At 42.2% G+C, this 15,903-nt stretch overlaps 2 protein-coding genes and 1 pseudogene across 4 annotated transcripts; all 3 read left to right on the top strand.

The window, feature by feature from the left end:
• Window positions 1-61: 61 nt before the first annotated feature.
• LOC130213519 (dual specificity protein kinase CLK2-like) lies at window positions 62-6,980 on the top strand. 2 transcript variants are annotated; one of them, XM_056445222.1, is made up of 11 exons: window positions 62-490; window positions 1,181-1,271; window positions 1,352-1,418; window positions 1,512-1,628; window positions 1,991-2,157; window positions 2,451-2,545; window positions 3,295-3,424; window positions 3,509-3,591; window positions 3,677-3,756; window positions 3,838-3,928; window positions 4,000-6,980. In XM_056445222.1, the coding sequence occupies exons 1-11, from the start codon at window positions 425-427 to the stop codon at window positions 4,192-4,194; spliced, it is 1,182 nt and encodes a 393-aa protein (XP_056301197.1). In that variant the 5' UTR covers window positions 62-424; the 3' UTR covers window positions 4,195-6,980. The 2 variants fall into 2 exon arrangements, with proteins under 2 accessions (XP_056301197.1, XP_056301198.1); XM_056445223.1 differs by lacking the exons at window positions 1,181-1,271; window positions 1,352-1,418; window positions 1,512-1,628 and having other exon boundaries at window positions 406-490.
• A 306-nt stretch (window positions 6,981-7,286) lies between these two features.
• Window positions 7,287-11,091, top strand: LOC130213195 (complexin-3-like). 2 transcript variants are annotated; one of them, XM_056444661.1, is made up of 4 exons: window positions 7,287-8,084; window positions 8,318-8,835; window positions 9,036-9,123; window positions 10,199-11,091. In XM_056444661.1, exons 2-4 carry the CDS (start codon window positions 8,600-8,602, stop codon window positions 10,412-10,414), a joined length of 540 nt encoding a protein of 179 aa, XP_056300636.1. In that variant the 5' UTR covers window positions 7,287-8,084; window positions 8,318-8,599; the 3' UTR covers window positions 10,415-11,091. The 2 variants fall into 2 exon arrangements, with proteins under 2 accessions (XP_056300636.1, XP_056300637.1); XM_056444662.1 differs by having other exon boundaries at window positions 7,287-8,835.
• A 2,838-nt stretch (window positions 11,092-13,929) lies between these two features.
• Window positions 13,930-14,697, top strand: LOC130213248 (cytochrome P450 11B, mitochondrial-like; annotated as a pseudogene).
• Window positions 14,698-15,903: the final 1,206 nt, after the last annotated feature.

Below are 15,903 nucleotides of genomic sequence, written 5' to 3' on the forward strand. Positions count from 1 at the left end.
TTCTCCTCTGCAGACTTTCTCAGGGGGTTGTGACCAAAGTTTATAATTAGCATCTCACTTCTCTGTTTCTCACCCTCTCTATCTGTCCTCCTCCTCCTCCCGTCTCTTCGTCTCTTTTCTGTTCGTCGCTTTCTTTTTCTCTTCTGTTTGATTTGAACTTTTCTTTTTTCTGCTGAAGCTATTTTTCCTTCCGTCGGTTCAGTTTCTCATCTTCACTTCTGTTTTCCGCTGACAACATCGGAAGCTGTATTTCACTCCGTCACAGCTCAATGTCCGGCACTTTCTTCTCTGTGCCGGTGCTTTAATAGTCTATCGTCCCGTCCTTTGTCTTTTTTCTCTCCACAACTCCTGGTCCTCTTCACCTTTACTACGCTCCTCCATCCTCTTTCACTAAAGCTCCTCTCATCTGCTGTGCTTCTGCATCATGGGGAAGACAGAACTGTGCTCTCTCTATGAGGGCTTCCTGGACTGTGTTTGCCTCTGCATCTCTGTGAGTACCTCCGTGTTTCTGTGTATGCACTTGTTGTTTTCTTGCTTCTATTTCTTTCTACAAAGAATCTCAACAGCCACTTCGGCTTCATGGTTGACATTTGACCGGAAATCATTCGCACTATGTGGTTTAATTCATAACTTTTCCTTCCAGCTCCACAGATCGTGTGCCGTCTGTGTGTGTTTACATGTTGTTTGTGTATGGTCGGCTTCGTGGCCCGTGCCCTGCACTAAGTGTCCTCAGCACACGCTGGGCTTCTGATATTAATAACAGTCTCAGAATGTGGATGGAAATAGAGCCTCCGCTCCTCCAAAGAGGCCAGAAGTCATTTGACATTTCTTATTCACCTCCTTTAGAACAAACGTGGGTCATCAGGATCGATCTGAATGCAAAAACTCACATTCTGGAGGATTTATTTATTTGATCACGGCTCTTTCAAAGTCTGCAATTATGGAGAAATTCGTCAAATTAAGCTACTTTTAATGTGGATTATATTCGCTATGTGTGCTTTTATCTGCATGTGTGTTTTAATGTATCAGTGTTCAGAAATCCACCTGATGACCTTTGCCCTTTAAGCCCCATAGGTCAGCCGTTAGTTGGATTGTGGGGAAAGGCGCAGAGGAAGGTTGATCCCGACCCAGATTTCTCTTCTTTTTGCTCCACCTGTCATAAATGTGCCTTTGCTTCCAGCGAAGCAGCAGAGAGGCTGCAGGCGATAATGAGCGAGACACGGAGAACGGACACCTGATCTATAAAAGTGGAGACGTCCTCGACGACAGATGTAGGTGTCGGTTGTAATTGTTGGAAGCCGTTGCAAAAAAAACAACTCCAGCTTTAGTTTAATCTTAAATTCTCTTCCAGATGAGATAGTCGACACTCTGGGCGAGGGTACCTTTGGGAAGGTGGTGCAGTGTTCGGACCACAGCAGGTGCTTCGCTACATCTAATCATACAAGTTGGACCCAAATGCAATGTGTGTGTGTGTGTGCAGTGGTTTTAACGACCGTGTTTTTTTAACACAGAGGAGGAAATCCGATTGCTCTGAAGATCATTAAGAACTTGGAGAAATACAGAGAAGCAGCCAAACTGGAAATCAATGTTTTGGAGAAGATCAGTAAGAGAGATCCAGACCACAGACAGTGAGTCGCTTGTCGTCTGAAACATTCCCTCTGTGTCTGAAGGCTCTGTCGTCTCATCTCACCAGCACCACACAGTTCATAAGCAGCTTCTTTGCTCCATTTATTATTATTTACTCTCCGTGGGGTAGCTCTCCTGCCACAGGTCCCCCCCCCCCCCCCCCCCCACTGACCCGTGCTGCTCTGACCCGTACTCTCACTGGTCTGGTTTGTTCTGCTGGGACCTGAACCGGACGTGTACTTCTCTGTACATGTTTTCTAATGTGTCCGTGTTGTCATGATTTATTGTGTTTCTTCTTCCTTTGCACTGGAACTGAGTTACCATGCTGCAGTAAACGAGCACCACCATCTTATTTTCCCATCAGCCACTGCGTGCAGATGCTGGACTGGTTTAACTACTGCGGCCACATGTGCATCTGCTTTGAGCTGCTGTCTCTCAGCACCTTCGACTTCTTGAAAGCAAACAACTTCCTGCCTTATCCCGTTAACCAGATCCGACACATGGCCCACCAGATCTGCCACGCGGTCAGCTGTGAGTCCAACATGCATCACTGCGCCTCTGCTTCTCCTCTTGTACTTTAAGTGATGACAGTGAGCGGTTAGTTCCAGCTGTCCCGTGCAGGAGGGAGCGAGCGAGGGAGATATTTAGAGGGCGTCTGTTGGCTGAAGTGCTCCTGGTTCCCCATGCAGATTAAAGCGAAAGATAAACACAGCAAGGGAACATTTCTGATGCTTCAGTATTTATTCTCCTCTTGCAAATCCTCAAAGAACTGGACCAGACGAGGGCTCAATCTACTTCCCCTCCTCCCTCTGTTCTCACTGCAGTTCTCCATGACAACAAGCTGACTCACACCGACCTGAAGCCCGAGAACATCCTCTTCGTCAACTCAGACTACTCCCTCGTATACAACGCTGAGAAGGTAAACAACCAAGCAGGAGGCTGGGAGCTTAGAAAGAACTACGGGATGTTAGACAAGCAGGATTAACGCCCTGGGAGATTCGCTCTGTCGCTGCTCATTCCGATGCAGATGTTGCTCCTCAGAATCTGTGAACCACCCACACGGGTTCAGGTCATGTTTGCTGACCTGAGCGGCACGATGTGTGGCATCTTCTATGAGATGTTGTTTAGTTCTTTTAATTCTTTGTAAAAAGGCAGACAGTGAGGTATGAGCAGTGAGACCATCACAACTCTTTTAATACGACCCCCAGGTTAGCCAAACATATTTGAATAAAAAAATGCACCCATTTTTCTTTTTTTAAAAATATTCTTTGCAAACTTACTGGTTAAACATTGATTTGTTGTACTTCTAGTTTTTGTACAACTACTATTATAATTTCGAAAACTTATTTTAACTTTATGTTAAAAGTTAAAATTAAAAAAGCCAAAAAACATAATAATACACACAATAAGAAAAATATCTTTCATTGCTTGTAAAAGAAAACAATTTATGAAAAATATATTGTCAAATACAAATCCCAACTTTACACAGACACTCAAATAATAGCTGGTTCCAGATGCCGACTGCCCACTGATGTCCGAAGGATAAAACACTATTATCTACAGTCTTTGGTACTTTTATTTGTACAGTTTGTATATAGTTTAATCACCAAGTAAAGTGTTATGAATCTGGCTCACGGGTTGGCTTGTTTACTTTCTGTCTTCCTTCAGAAGTGCAATGAGCGGAGAATAAATGACACCACAGTGCGACTGGTTGACTTTGGCAGCGCCACCTTTGACCACGAACACCACTCGGCCGTCATCTCGACGCGACACTACCGAGCTCCAGAGGTCGTACTGGGTAAGAGACGTTGGTTCAGACCGGCAGCTGTCAGTCATATGCAGTTGTGTTGAAGGTGGTGTCCCTCTCCTCTCTCTCCCACAGAGTTGGGTTGGAGTCACCCATGTGACGTGTGGAGCATCGGCTGCATCCTGTTTGAATACTACGAGGGCTTCACCATGTACCAGGTCACATGCGGGATAACATTGGTCACATGAGAGCATGCTGGAAGAAGTATGATTGTGATCTTGTTGTTACCATCTCTGCTTTTAGACTCATGACAATAAGGAGCATCTCGCTATGATGGAGAGCATCCAGGGACCGGTTCCCCAGAGAATGATCCAAAGCAGCGTGTAACACACCCGCACACTGTTACACAAAACACACATGGTCACAAATGTCGTCAGGTTAAAACTTCATTTTATTCTTCACAGAAAGCAGAAGTATTTCCTCCGTGGGCGTCTCAACTGGAACGAGTGCTCCAAGGCCGGACGCTACGTGAAAGCCAAGTGCAAACCGTTAAGGGTGAGCAGAGCAGAGCTGTAGTCACGAGTTCCCTCCCCACAACAACACACTCCTCTCTGTGTGTGTTCCAGAAGTACTTGTTGTCACATGGAACCGAGCACCACCAGTTGTTTGACCTCTTGGACAGGATGCTGGGGTACGAGCCCTCGACACGCATCTCTCTTTCCACTGCCCTGCGTCATCCCTTCTTCCTGCCTCTCCATCAGCCAGGACGGAGTAAAGTGTGGAGGAACAGCTGCGACACGAGCAGAGGAGACCCCGAATAGACACTTGATCCTGTGCGGACCATAAGTATCACTTTCTCAACTGCAAAACGTAAATACTTAACATCGCATTTCAATCAGGAGAAACTAATTGAAGTTATGCATTTATTTTTTGTTATTATGCACAATATGAAAGGTTTAAGAAATACTTTATGTGAAGAGTCTTCGGCAAGTAGACCAATGTTTTGGGGAAGTCGTGGGGGGGATATTACCCCGCGGGATTCGGGTGGTGGTGAAAAGTTGAAGATTTGGATGGATGTAATCTGGAGATGGATTCCTAACGAGCTCAGTGGAAGGACCCTTTAGCAGGAGGTGCTGATGAGAGGTGGGTCGTGTCAAATCGTCCAATGAAATAACAGCAGAGAAAGGAGTATCAGTTCGACTCCATCCAGATGATAGGTGACGCCCTCAGTCAGCTGATGGAGATACAAATGGGAAATAAAACATCTATTTACATCATTAGAGTGAGGCAACTCAAGGCCTTTGTAGTCACTGTGTCGAGCAGGTTTCATAAACACACTGTTCTCATGCAGTGTTCAAAGTTATACCGATGAAAAATACATATCCTCCAGACTCAATGTGTATGTAATCCAGTAAACATGAAGCCGCCAGCAGCAGCGTGGGCTTTTGGACGGTCAGACAAAAAACGGTAAAGTTAACGTTGATTTATTTGTCGCTTAACTTGAGTGAGGACACGTTGACCTGTGAACACAACTCTGATATATAATCTTTAAGTTGTCATAGTAGACGTTTTAACAGTTGGATGTTTACACTCACAGCAGACACAGAGTTTCTGACCACCTGATGAAAAGTAAAGTCCTTTATTCACTCTCTTTTAGCTCTGGTTTTGTTCTCTGTCGGTTTCTGAGGGGAATGTCTGTCTCCACCATGTTTACCTTTGAGCTTGTAACTTGCAATCCTTGACTTTCACTGAATAGTTTCAACAGTCTACGTTGTGTCAAACAGAAATGAGTAGAAACCAATGGATGAAACGGTGAGCTAATCTCAATATATGTGAATGAAAGTAAACGGGCTCAAACCGTCAGAACCACCTGCTGTTGTCTGACTGATCGTCACGTGGAACCAAATCAGCTTCAAAATGTGAACAAATAAAACGGTACCTTTAAAATGTAGCTACAAAAGCTTATATGCAACTTTTAAAAGTACCTTTTCAGTGGTACGCTCTGTCACTAATAATAATAATACTAATAGGTGTATTTTTTGTAATACATTTGGTATTGAATGACTTCTTGAGTAGTTCAATAATTTCATTTCATCAACCCGTTCATGTCTCAACACAAACTGCCGTTTACTCGCTGAATTGAGTCACAAAGCTGAGTGCGCTCCCCAATTTTTGACTGAATAAGACCTTATTTTGTAAGTGTGGGAGGTTGTGTGTACTTTTAGGTGTGTGTGTGTGTATAACGAGGGTATGTATAAGTTTGTGTATATGATCTTCTTCCTTGGCAATGCTAAAAGTGCATGTAGGCTGTCACTAGACACGAGCATCACAGATCTGTATTTGTGAATGGAGATTTGTTGAAAGAAAGTAAATCAATGTCTTTGTCTTTAATACATAACTTAGATACTTAGTACACACAACTAGACCAAAGTCCAAACACATTATATTATATGTAGAATGAAATGGGAGATTGATGCATGGTTGTATTATATAAGATGTCTTAGCTGCAGGACCACTTCACTTCACAGCTCTGGTATCAGTCTGAATCATCTGAGACTGGTTTTCTGTCTCTATATGAGCCCTGCGATGGACTGGCGACCTGTCCCGGGTCAACCAGCTGGAGAAGCGGTTCGGATAATGAAATGTGATTACACAAAAGACACGACTGTAATGTCTCAATTTGGTCTGTATTGCTGTGTCTCTCTGGTATTCCAGGCGTGTGTCTCGAGCTCATTTGAGAAGCCCCCTTTTAATTCCCCCCAAAATAGTCACTGCTGAGAGCCATTTAAAAAAAGATATATTTAGAAATGCTACGTTCACTAGATGTATGAGTGAATCTCCTGATGGTGAAATTGAAAGAATTAAAATGTCTGAAGTGTCTCTTTTTGCTCGGCGCAAACACACACACACACACACCACACCACGAGCCAACATTATACACTGGATTTGACAAATTGTGAATTGCTCATCAAAAATAAGCTTATGTAAATAATTGTCAGACATTGTGTGTATTATTGATTTATCTCAACTCCTCCACCGATATAAGGAATTAGAGGATATTAACGTAGCTCAGATGTACGGTTGGTAATGTGCTAACCTCTGAGGAGAAATACTGACACGGGGTCGATGCTTGGATGAATGAACTGATTCCAGATCTGCACTGAACATGAGCTTGAAGGAGGAGGGGCTAGTCTCGGTGATCTTGTTAAGGCATGAAAGTGTCCCCACCTGTCAGAAACCAAAGTGGTTCGGTCAGCAGAGGGAAGAGGAAAGAAGGGTGCAAGGGATCGAAGGATGTTAAGTGGGCTGGGTGAAGAGTTTAGAGGCTGTGGGAGGGCCAAAGAGGACATTTAGAGTCCAAAACTCACTGAGGGGAGACATTCAACGATATTATAACACAGAAAATGTGCAAATAGGAAATACAGGCATGCATATGGATAACGCTTAACTTTAACTTCCCCAATTCAGCCCTCATTAGCTTCATGAACCTTTCACCGAGCCAAATTCATTGGATATGTAATGTACTGGGCAATACACAGTTCTGATTCTGATTGTAGTTAATAAATGATCAAACACACTATTATGCAAATAAACAGATTTAAGTATTTGTTATTGTATGTGTCAATAACTAAATGAATGACAATATAATAAAATAAAAGTGTAATGATTATATATATATATATATGTCTTCATAGGATAAGCTAATAATAATTAACTGGTAACTACATGAGAGTGTGTACAACCACTGAAAACACAAACCATTCATTAGATGTTCATTTAGTACTTTTAATTTTTATTTATTTAATTTTGTTCTCAACTTAAAGAGAACAAACATTAACAAAACAGAAAACTAAGCAAGCACTAATGCTATTATTTTTAAATTCTGGCCTGTATTTGTATTTCTATATACATATATTTTTAGAGGGATGACCTCACTGTCACTTCCTCTTTAATAGTTTGAGCAGCTTGTAAATAACGTTATCTTATCTCTGTGCCTCAGATGCTGCTGTCTCAGGACAGACTCTCCATGCAGGTGTCTCCTTGTTTAATTTCCTCTCCCCAAATCTGTGTTCATTGCTTCACCTCTTCACCTCTGCATATCCAGAGAGACAAATACTGACTTGTTTTTGGAAAGATGAACTCATGTTGTATCTGGATAATGGTCTAAATCGAATGGCTTAGTTTGAAGAACGTCACCCACTACTCTTCGGCCACCTTCCCAAAAGAACTGCTCAACTGCTCCTCAACACAAACTAAATGTGGCATCGTCAGAGCACAATGGAGATCCAACAACACCAATGTCACGCCTGTGAATGCCTGCGTGGGTCACTCAGCATGACATCAGCTTATGTCTCTAAATCTTCATCAAAAACACGCGAGTCATCGGGTTCGTTACCCGCCACGGCTAAAGAGATCTCCCTCATTAAGTCCTTTAAGTAGCGATCTGTATGGGAGAGTAGGGGGTGAAGAAGAGGAGGTGAGTCTGGAGGGCAGAAGCAGAAGAAGAAACCTGGACCAACAAACAGTCATGTTCTCCTTTGAGGGTGAAGGAACACAAGAACATCTTATGGAGTTTTCTGCGCTTTCTTCTTCTCTCTGATTTGCTGTAAAGCTTTGGGGGTTGTCTGGTTGAGGTGGAAGCCATCTGGCTGGAGCTTTATTTGGATTTTCGTCCGTGAGCCTTTGTCTTATACTGTGACCACCTGCATGGGTAAGACAACTGTGGAAAGGACAAACATGTTAATGTTGTGTGTGGATTCATTGTGATAAGTGGCCTGGATAAGAATCTGTATATTATGTTTGAGTCAGTTGTTTTTCATCTTTCGCTCGTATTCCCCTTTCCTCTCGATGAGCAACACTTCATCTGTGTTTAAAACATTGTGAAAGAGTTAACTACGTCTGTGTGTCTGAGCCTTGTCTGACAGCTGTCCTTGTCCTTGGCAGGTCTAAATCTGAGTTATAGCCACAGGACCTGAGATTGTGTGTCCCCCCCCCCGAGCAACACAATATATATATATATATATTTTTTAATGGTTTATTTAATAAGGGACAGTGCACATTGATAAAAACATTGCAGTAAATGTGCCAGAGTTAGCCAAGAGGCTATTTTTCATCTGTAGTCCCAATATATATATAATATGAGCGAAGGAGAAAACGTTCACACAACACCTGGTTGAGAAGTCGTGCCGTGGTCATCCCCTCCCATCCTGAGAGCCCCGGTGTGTCATGGAGTCTGTGGTGAGAGGGAAAAAGTTGCTGAAGCGGCCCATCAGGAAGCTGACAAGCTGGGTGTCACGGGCAAAGGGGAGGACACTGCTTACCAAGCACAGGAACAAGAGGGGCAGAGGTCGGAGAGGAAGAGGAGGAGGCAAGCGGTCGGAGAAGACCCCTTCTCTTCGAGCATCACCCCCCAGAGAACCTTCAATCATCTGCTCGTACCTGGGGGACCTGGAGAAGGAGAGGCAAGTGGACCACTTTAGAAACACATCGTACCTCAAGTAGACGCGACCACGCTGCGTGTCTTTGCTTTCATTGGAGACGGAAATCAATTTAATTCTGAGTCATCCTCTCAAACCTGAGCCACTGCTCTGGCAGAGAGGCTGTAGTTACATTCTGTGCAACGCGTCAGGTGTATTTGTGTTTTAGTCCGCTGTGTTTACAGAAATCTACGGGAAGCAATGAACGCTCAGAAGAATGCAGAGAGGGCCGCTGTGAGAGGTCACTTCAGGAGGAAATATCAGCTGTCTGAGGTCGGTGCTCATGTTTCTAATAGAATGAGAAAAAGCATTCATCATTTATGTTTTAATTTAGTTCCTTCAGTCAGAGGGACGTCTCATGAGGAGACTTTAATGTCATTTGAGCTAGGATCTGGGACAAGGGAGGAGAAGAAATAATGTGTCACAGGACGATTAGTATGAACCCAGTAGCACGACTCAGGAGACAGATCTGCAAATAAAGATCTTTACTCAGAGTATCATCAGGAACAGAACACTAAGAAATATATACACAATATGTCCCGCAGGCGGGCTTGGGCTGGAAAACACAAGACAATCTGGCAGAGGACAAGAGCAAGTGAAGGGACCTAAGGCAACAGGTGAGACGGGCATGGTGGTGGAGGACCAGGTGAAGGGAATGAGGGATTGACGAGGTGGGAGTGGCCAGAGGCAGATGAGAGAACAGGTGAAGGGAGTTGGACTGACGAGGTGGGAAGCAGCATCTGGAAAGACATAGTTAATGAAACAGGCAGACAGGATGAAAACAATTAATACGAGGAAGGTGTGGAGCTAAACTGTGACATAATGTGCTGTGTGATATATATATTTACTAAGCACTTATACAAACTTTCCAAGAATTTTTGGTCCTACATGTACCGTATATATCAATATATCAATATATTAATATATCCATGTCCATTTCCACAAACACTGACTATATTTTAACCCTAAGCATCCAAGCTTCATCAAATTGGTTCCATAACATATTTTCAGTGCTTTTACACATACATGTGGATATCTGGAGTAACTGAGAGAAAAGAAAGCAGTCAGTTTTACTAACGTGTTCTGCCTTGATCAGAAAACATGTGATTTAACAAGTCAGCTGGTCCATTAGAATATACATAACCTGCATTAAGACCTTTGCAGAGGTGCACCATATTTTATACTTCATAAACAAATGGTCCATCACTTAACAGGTGCTTTTCTATTTATTTATTGTGTTCAATGCTGCCTGGTGGTGTCGTGTGGGGCAAGAGGTATGCACACACATACAGAGATAATTCAGGACATGAAGTTATTTTCCTCTACTGTTTTTTGTATTCACGATTAGAGCCCCAAGGACGCACACCACCTGAAATCTGTTGGAGGAAAAGTGTCGCTCCCACGCAAGCTGTCGAAGATCATTCACCCTGAAACCAAAACTAAGGACGACGGCTTTAACCTGCTGAGCGCCTTTCAAGGCCTCAGCTTTGGCACCGGGGAGCTCAAAGGAAGGAATCGCAGCAAGACGTCCACTCCTGCATCGGCAACTTGTAAAGTCATGTGATCAATATGTGATCAATATGTGATCAAAGGGATCGGTACAGGTTGCAGGGCAACAGCCGGGGACCCTCATGCATGATGGCTGCTCACACACTAACTGGGCCTCAACATCTTACGGATACATCTGTCAATCAGACGCTGCTTTGGTCCTTCATGTAGCAATAATAATAACACGCCAGATAGTTTCACTAAATATACATTGTAATGATCAAACCTGCAAATATAATGCATTCCCTGATAATAATCTGATGAGTACACCTGTCAGTGGAAGTTACCTCACAAGTGGTGTTATATGGGGTTTAACTTGTGATTCAAGAATCGTAGTAATAGTTAGAATAATAGCTCAAGTTCTTATCTTACTGTGGTGTTATATTATGGGGTCAATAGGTTGAGTGGAAGGATTGATCATGAGCCCCATTTTGTAATCACAGTCCTTTGTTCATGACATTATGTATTATGTAATCTAGGAGCTACAGTATCTGGTTTAGTTGTACTGCCACTTCTCTCTAAATGACATAGATCCAAGTGATCTATTCACAAGTAAGGAACCTCAGCAAAACACCTTCACTTTTCATCATATTCTATATTCTACGTCTATGTTTATTCTTATGCACCTTTCAGTGAAATTCCTCGTATGTTCAATTTACCTGGAAATAAACACTTCTGATTCTGATCACACATTCACATGGTAATGACATTTAATGTGCTCAAGTTGTGTGATTCACTGAGAAAATAATTTTATACATATATATAATGTGTATCCAAGTGTGTGAGTTTAAGTTTAAAGGTGTGCAATTCTAAATTCAGAGCACATCTATTGTCTTCACATTGCTCTCATAGTGGCAACAAGGATTTCGATATTAGGGAATTAATATTACACCTAGCTTCACACAGCTGTTTGATGCCAATTACAATAAGATAATCAAACAAATAAAAAATGACCCGACACGTTGGCAAATTCTCCCTCTTTCATTGTTTGGTCGAGCGGAGACGGTGAAAATGAATGTGTTACCCAGACTCCTCTTTTTGTTTCAGTCTCTACCAGTGGCAGTACCAGTTTCCATCTTCAATGTGTTAAATAAACTAATCTCAAAATTCATCTGGCAGAATAAGAAACCCAGAATAAGACTGAAAACACTGCTTCTACCCAAAGAAAAAGGAGGTCTCGGCCTACCAAACCTGAAACTATATTATTGGGCAGCACAACTAACGGCTATAGTGGCATGGATTGGAAATGACCAGGAGACAGGATGGACCCAGATAGAACAGAGCACAGCTAAGGGTATATCTATATCAACATTGCCTTTTATTGATATCAAATCATTTAACAAAATAAAAATAAAAAACGAATGGATAAAACACACACTGAAGATTTGGACAATAATTCAAAAGAAGCTTGAGGGACCCAGCTCACTCTCAAGGGCTATGCCACTTGTAGGCAACATAGAATTCCCTCCCTCGATATGGGATGGTGGATTTAGACAGTGGGCTGTAAAAGGTCTTAAAACCATCAACCAATTATTTGATGGAACAGAACTCAAATCATTTTCTCAGCTGCAAGAACAATATACACTTCCATCAAAGGACCTGTATAGATACCTTCAAATGAGACACTACATTACAAACCATAAAGACAGACAGTTAGTTAAAAAAAAACCTAATGTAATGGAAGACTATTTTATTAGCATAGCAGAAAACGGCTTTCCAACTAAAAACCACGTCTCCCACATATATAGAAGGCTTACAGCTGACAAAACACAAAATACATTGAACATCAAGGAAAAGTGGGAATTGGAATTAAATGTTATAATTGAAGATGCAACATGGGAAGATATGTGCAACACATGTCATAAAGGAATCAATAGCCAATTATGGAAAGAATTTGATTGGAAACTGAAAGTCAGATATTTTAATACACCTCTTGTAATCTCTTCATATGTGAAGGATCCTTCAGCTCCATTATGCTGGAGAAAATGTGGAAAAATAGGAGATCACACGCATATCTTTTGGGACTGCCCAGTAGTCAAAGGTTTTTGGAAAAATATAAAAAAAGAAATCAATAGAATCATTGAAGTGGAGGTACCCTCAGAACCATTAATATATGTGCTGGGGTCTATACCAAGAGATTTAGGGGACACCAATCTGAGGTATATTCTCCGTATACTTTTAATGATCGCCAGAAAAATAATAACTCCGAACTGGAAAGATTCAAAACCACCAACCATAACTCAGTGGAGACAGAGATTAAACCAGGTCTATACAATGGAAAAAATTACTGCAAAACTACAAATGACATTAGATATCTTCACAAGAAGATGGGCGTGCGTGACGTTATATCTAGAGTCGATATTGGATGTAGATGTTATAACTGAGAGGGGTTGAGGTTGTACACATACAGTGCAACTGCAAAACAAAGAGGTCTCTGAAAAATCTGGGTATGAAATAAATGTCTGTTGATTTGTTATTTATTTATTTATTTTTTACTTTTCACATGAATGCCTTTTACCTTTCTTTAGTTATTTTACTTTGTACTCCATGCTTATCATTTGGTGGTATGTAGTTTGATTGTTTGGTCCTTCCCTCCCTCCTCATTGGGTCCTACTCTTGGAGGGTATAAACATGTGGGAGTGGATGGGTGGGAATCTTTGGCGGGTGTTTATGTGGATATGGATGGATTTGGATGTGTGCTGATTTTATTTTGTTGTAGATATAATATATTTTTTTTCTTTTTTCTTCTAAATGTCAAGGAATAATCTGTTTGTGGAAAATGCAAAATAAAAAGTTCTAAAAATAAAAATAAATAAATAAATAGTGGCAACTGAGCTGGCGTCTCGTAGCTAACAGAGTTTACCTGAGGGGAACCGGGGTGGGCACTCAGCCGATCGGCTGGGACGCCGTGATCAGCTGTAACCTCGGTGCAGTGCAGGTACGGGGAAGAGCTTCCTGCTCGCTGCTCAGGTCGACATTACTCCACCATATCTACATAGTCATATTGATGCTCTGAATATTGTAGAAAAAACATATAAGTAATTTGTTAATTATTTTTCCGCTGCGTAGTGAAAGGTTTTTATACGACAGGAAGCAGAAATAACAAACTCCAAAAACCTTGAAGTTTTCCTCCAGACTGATAGTAACAGCACTTTTTGTTTTTTGCTTTATGAGCTTTGATACATTTTTTAAAATAATGACATCTTTGAGCAGCTGGAGTTTCTCTTTTCTTGGCCTTTATGATGTGTGTGTGTGTATGTGTGTGTGTGTGTGTGTGTGTGTGTGTGTGTGTCTGTGTGTGTGTGTGTGTGTGTTCTGGATCAGCCTGACTTTTGGGCTCTGTTGTGATTCTCTTGAACTCTGAGCTTCACATCCATAAATCATCGTCCACTATCTGTTCATCACAGCGATAGAGCAGGTTCAAGGATGTGAGGTTGAGGATGAAGGAGGGAAAACATCGGTCACGCAGAGACGACAACGAGCGGAGTCACAACTCTGGATGAGGCCGACGGGACGCATCTCGTTTGGACCATGAGGAGCATGTACATCCGAGTGACCGTGTGCGTCAGAACACAGGCCGCCACCTGAGTCCACACACCTGCTTTGTGGTGTCGCACCACAAAGAGCTTTCTGTATGACGGCAGGGACGCTGGCACAGGGAAGTTGGAGGGAGGAAAGGAGCTGAGGGTACAGGAGTGAGAAAGAGAGGTGTGGTTGGTCTCGTGCGAAGCTTTGAGGAGATCCCTCACACGGGAGGAGCGGCTGGATCAACTTGGTGAAGTTCTGGAGAGAAGATCGTTTCGGCAGCTCCACAAGCACACGGAGAGGACCTTCAACGCCTCGGCCCCATCTTCAGGTCGGAGGAAGATGGAGGGCTGGTCTCAGTGCCTTCAGCGTGGCATTGGTGAATGAGGAGAGAATGGTCATCCATTAGGTTTACTCCTTTCTGTGTGTATCTGTGTGTAGGGAGCACTTGGGCACCCAAAGCAGCGTGAACATCATGTTGCCGATGGACATCGCGGAGCTGTTTCGCTCAGAGGGCCTGTACCCCCGACGAATGACCCTGCAGCCCTGGGCCACCCACAGAGAGACCCGCCAGCTCAGCAAGGGAGTCTTCCTCAAGTCAGTAACACTCCTGTGGACACGTGTGATGTGTGTCGCTCATTGCTTTTGTGGTGATATAATAATAATAACTTTATTGATAGCATCTCTTAAAAAACAGAGTTTACAAAGTGATTGGAGCGACAGAGCAAAGCAACAGTGAAGCCTTTCGTCCCCTTTAGCCACCGGAGGATCTGAGGCTGAGAGCCGACTCATACTGTTTATTCTCCATATTTTGGGATCAGATCCAGATGTGCTTTAAAAGTGATCATTAAACTCTTAAAATCAATTCTGAAACCAACAGGCAGTCACAATCAGAATCTGTTGAGCGACATTCATGGAGATTTATTGTACTTAACAAAGTTCCTGGGAAAAATATGGACTGTCAGCGCTGCATTTCAACCCGAGCCTCAGCCCTGAGTGACCAGAGACTGGAGAGCAGTCAAGTATTTCATTAAAAATAGATAACATCTCTGAAAACAAATGTTAAGGTCAAAGTTCCTGGGAAAATGGACTGTCAATGGCTGCATTTCAGCGAGCCTCAGCCCTGGTAGAGACTGGAGAGCAGATCAAGTATTTCATTAAAAATAGACCATCTCTGAAAAATGAAATGTTGTAAAAGTGAAAAGTAGACTAATGTTGATATTTTCTTTGAGGAAATCCTATTAAAGTTGTGGGTGGCACTTTATAATAAGTACACACTATTTAACATTATTAAAGCATGAATACACATTGAGTTCATCATTATAAAGCATTATTCAAACATGAATCCTCATTAGTAACTTTCGGTATGCAATTCATTCATTCACAGTTATAAATGTTTAATTCTTGATTAATAAGAGTAGGGTTTCACACTTTATAAATGATGGATTTGTCATTTGTAAATGAAGTATTAAGGACTTATAGATGATTACGAAATAATTTGTAAAGTGTTAGTAAATTATTTTAAAAAGCAGCAATTCATGATTAATTCAGGTAGTTACTACTCATTAGTTAAGTATTAGTTAAGCATGTTCTGTGGACTAATTTAAAGTGAAGACTTTATGCTTTACAAAGCACTTATAAGCAGTCTCAAAGCTAGCATAAGTCTGTTATCTTCTTAACAGAAAAAGGAAATAGACACAAGACAAATATGTGAATATGCATTCATATTCATCATATGATGGTGCTGGGATGCCATGCCCGTCAGTGTACAGTGTTCCATAGTTTGTTGCATAGCTACGTATTGATTATGCTAGCTATGGCTGCTACGCTAGTTCTGGCTAGCCTGCTAGCTACGCCAGCTAACAAGCCCGTCACTGGTCAGAGAGGCATCGGCACGCGCCACTTAGTTCTAAATGGCCAGCAGGTGATGGCGAGATACTCATCAATCATTTGTCAACAAACTATGAAACATGCTACTGA

Source organism: Pseudoliparis swirei, chromosome 22 (genome assembly GCF_029220125.1).
Source record: "Pseudoliparis swirei isolate HS2019 ecotype Mariana Trench chromosome 22, NWPU_hadal_v1, whole genome shotgun sequence".
In the NCBI taxonomy this organism is placed as follows: Eukaryota; Metazoa; Chordata; class Actinopteri; order Perciformes; family Liparidae; genus Pseudoliparis; species Pseudoliparis swirei.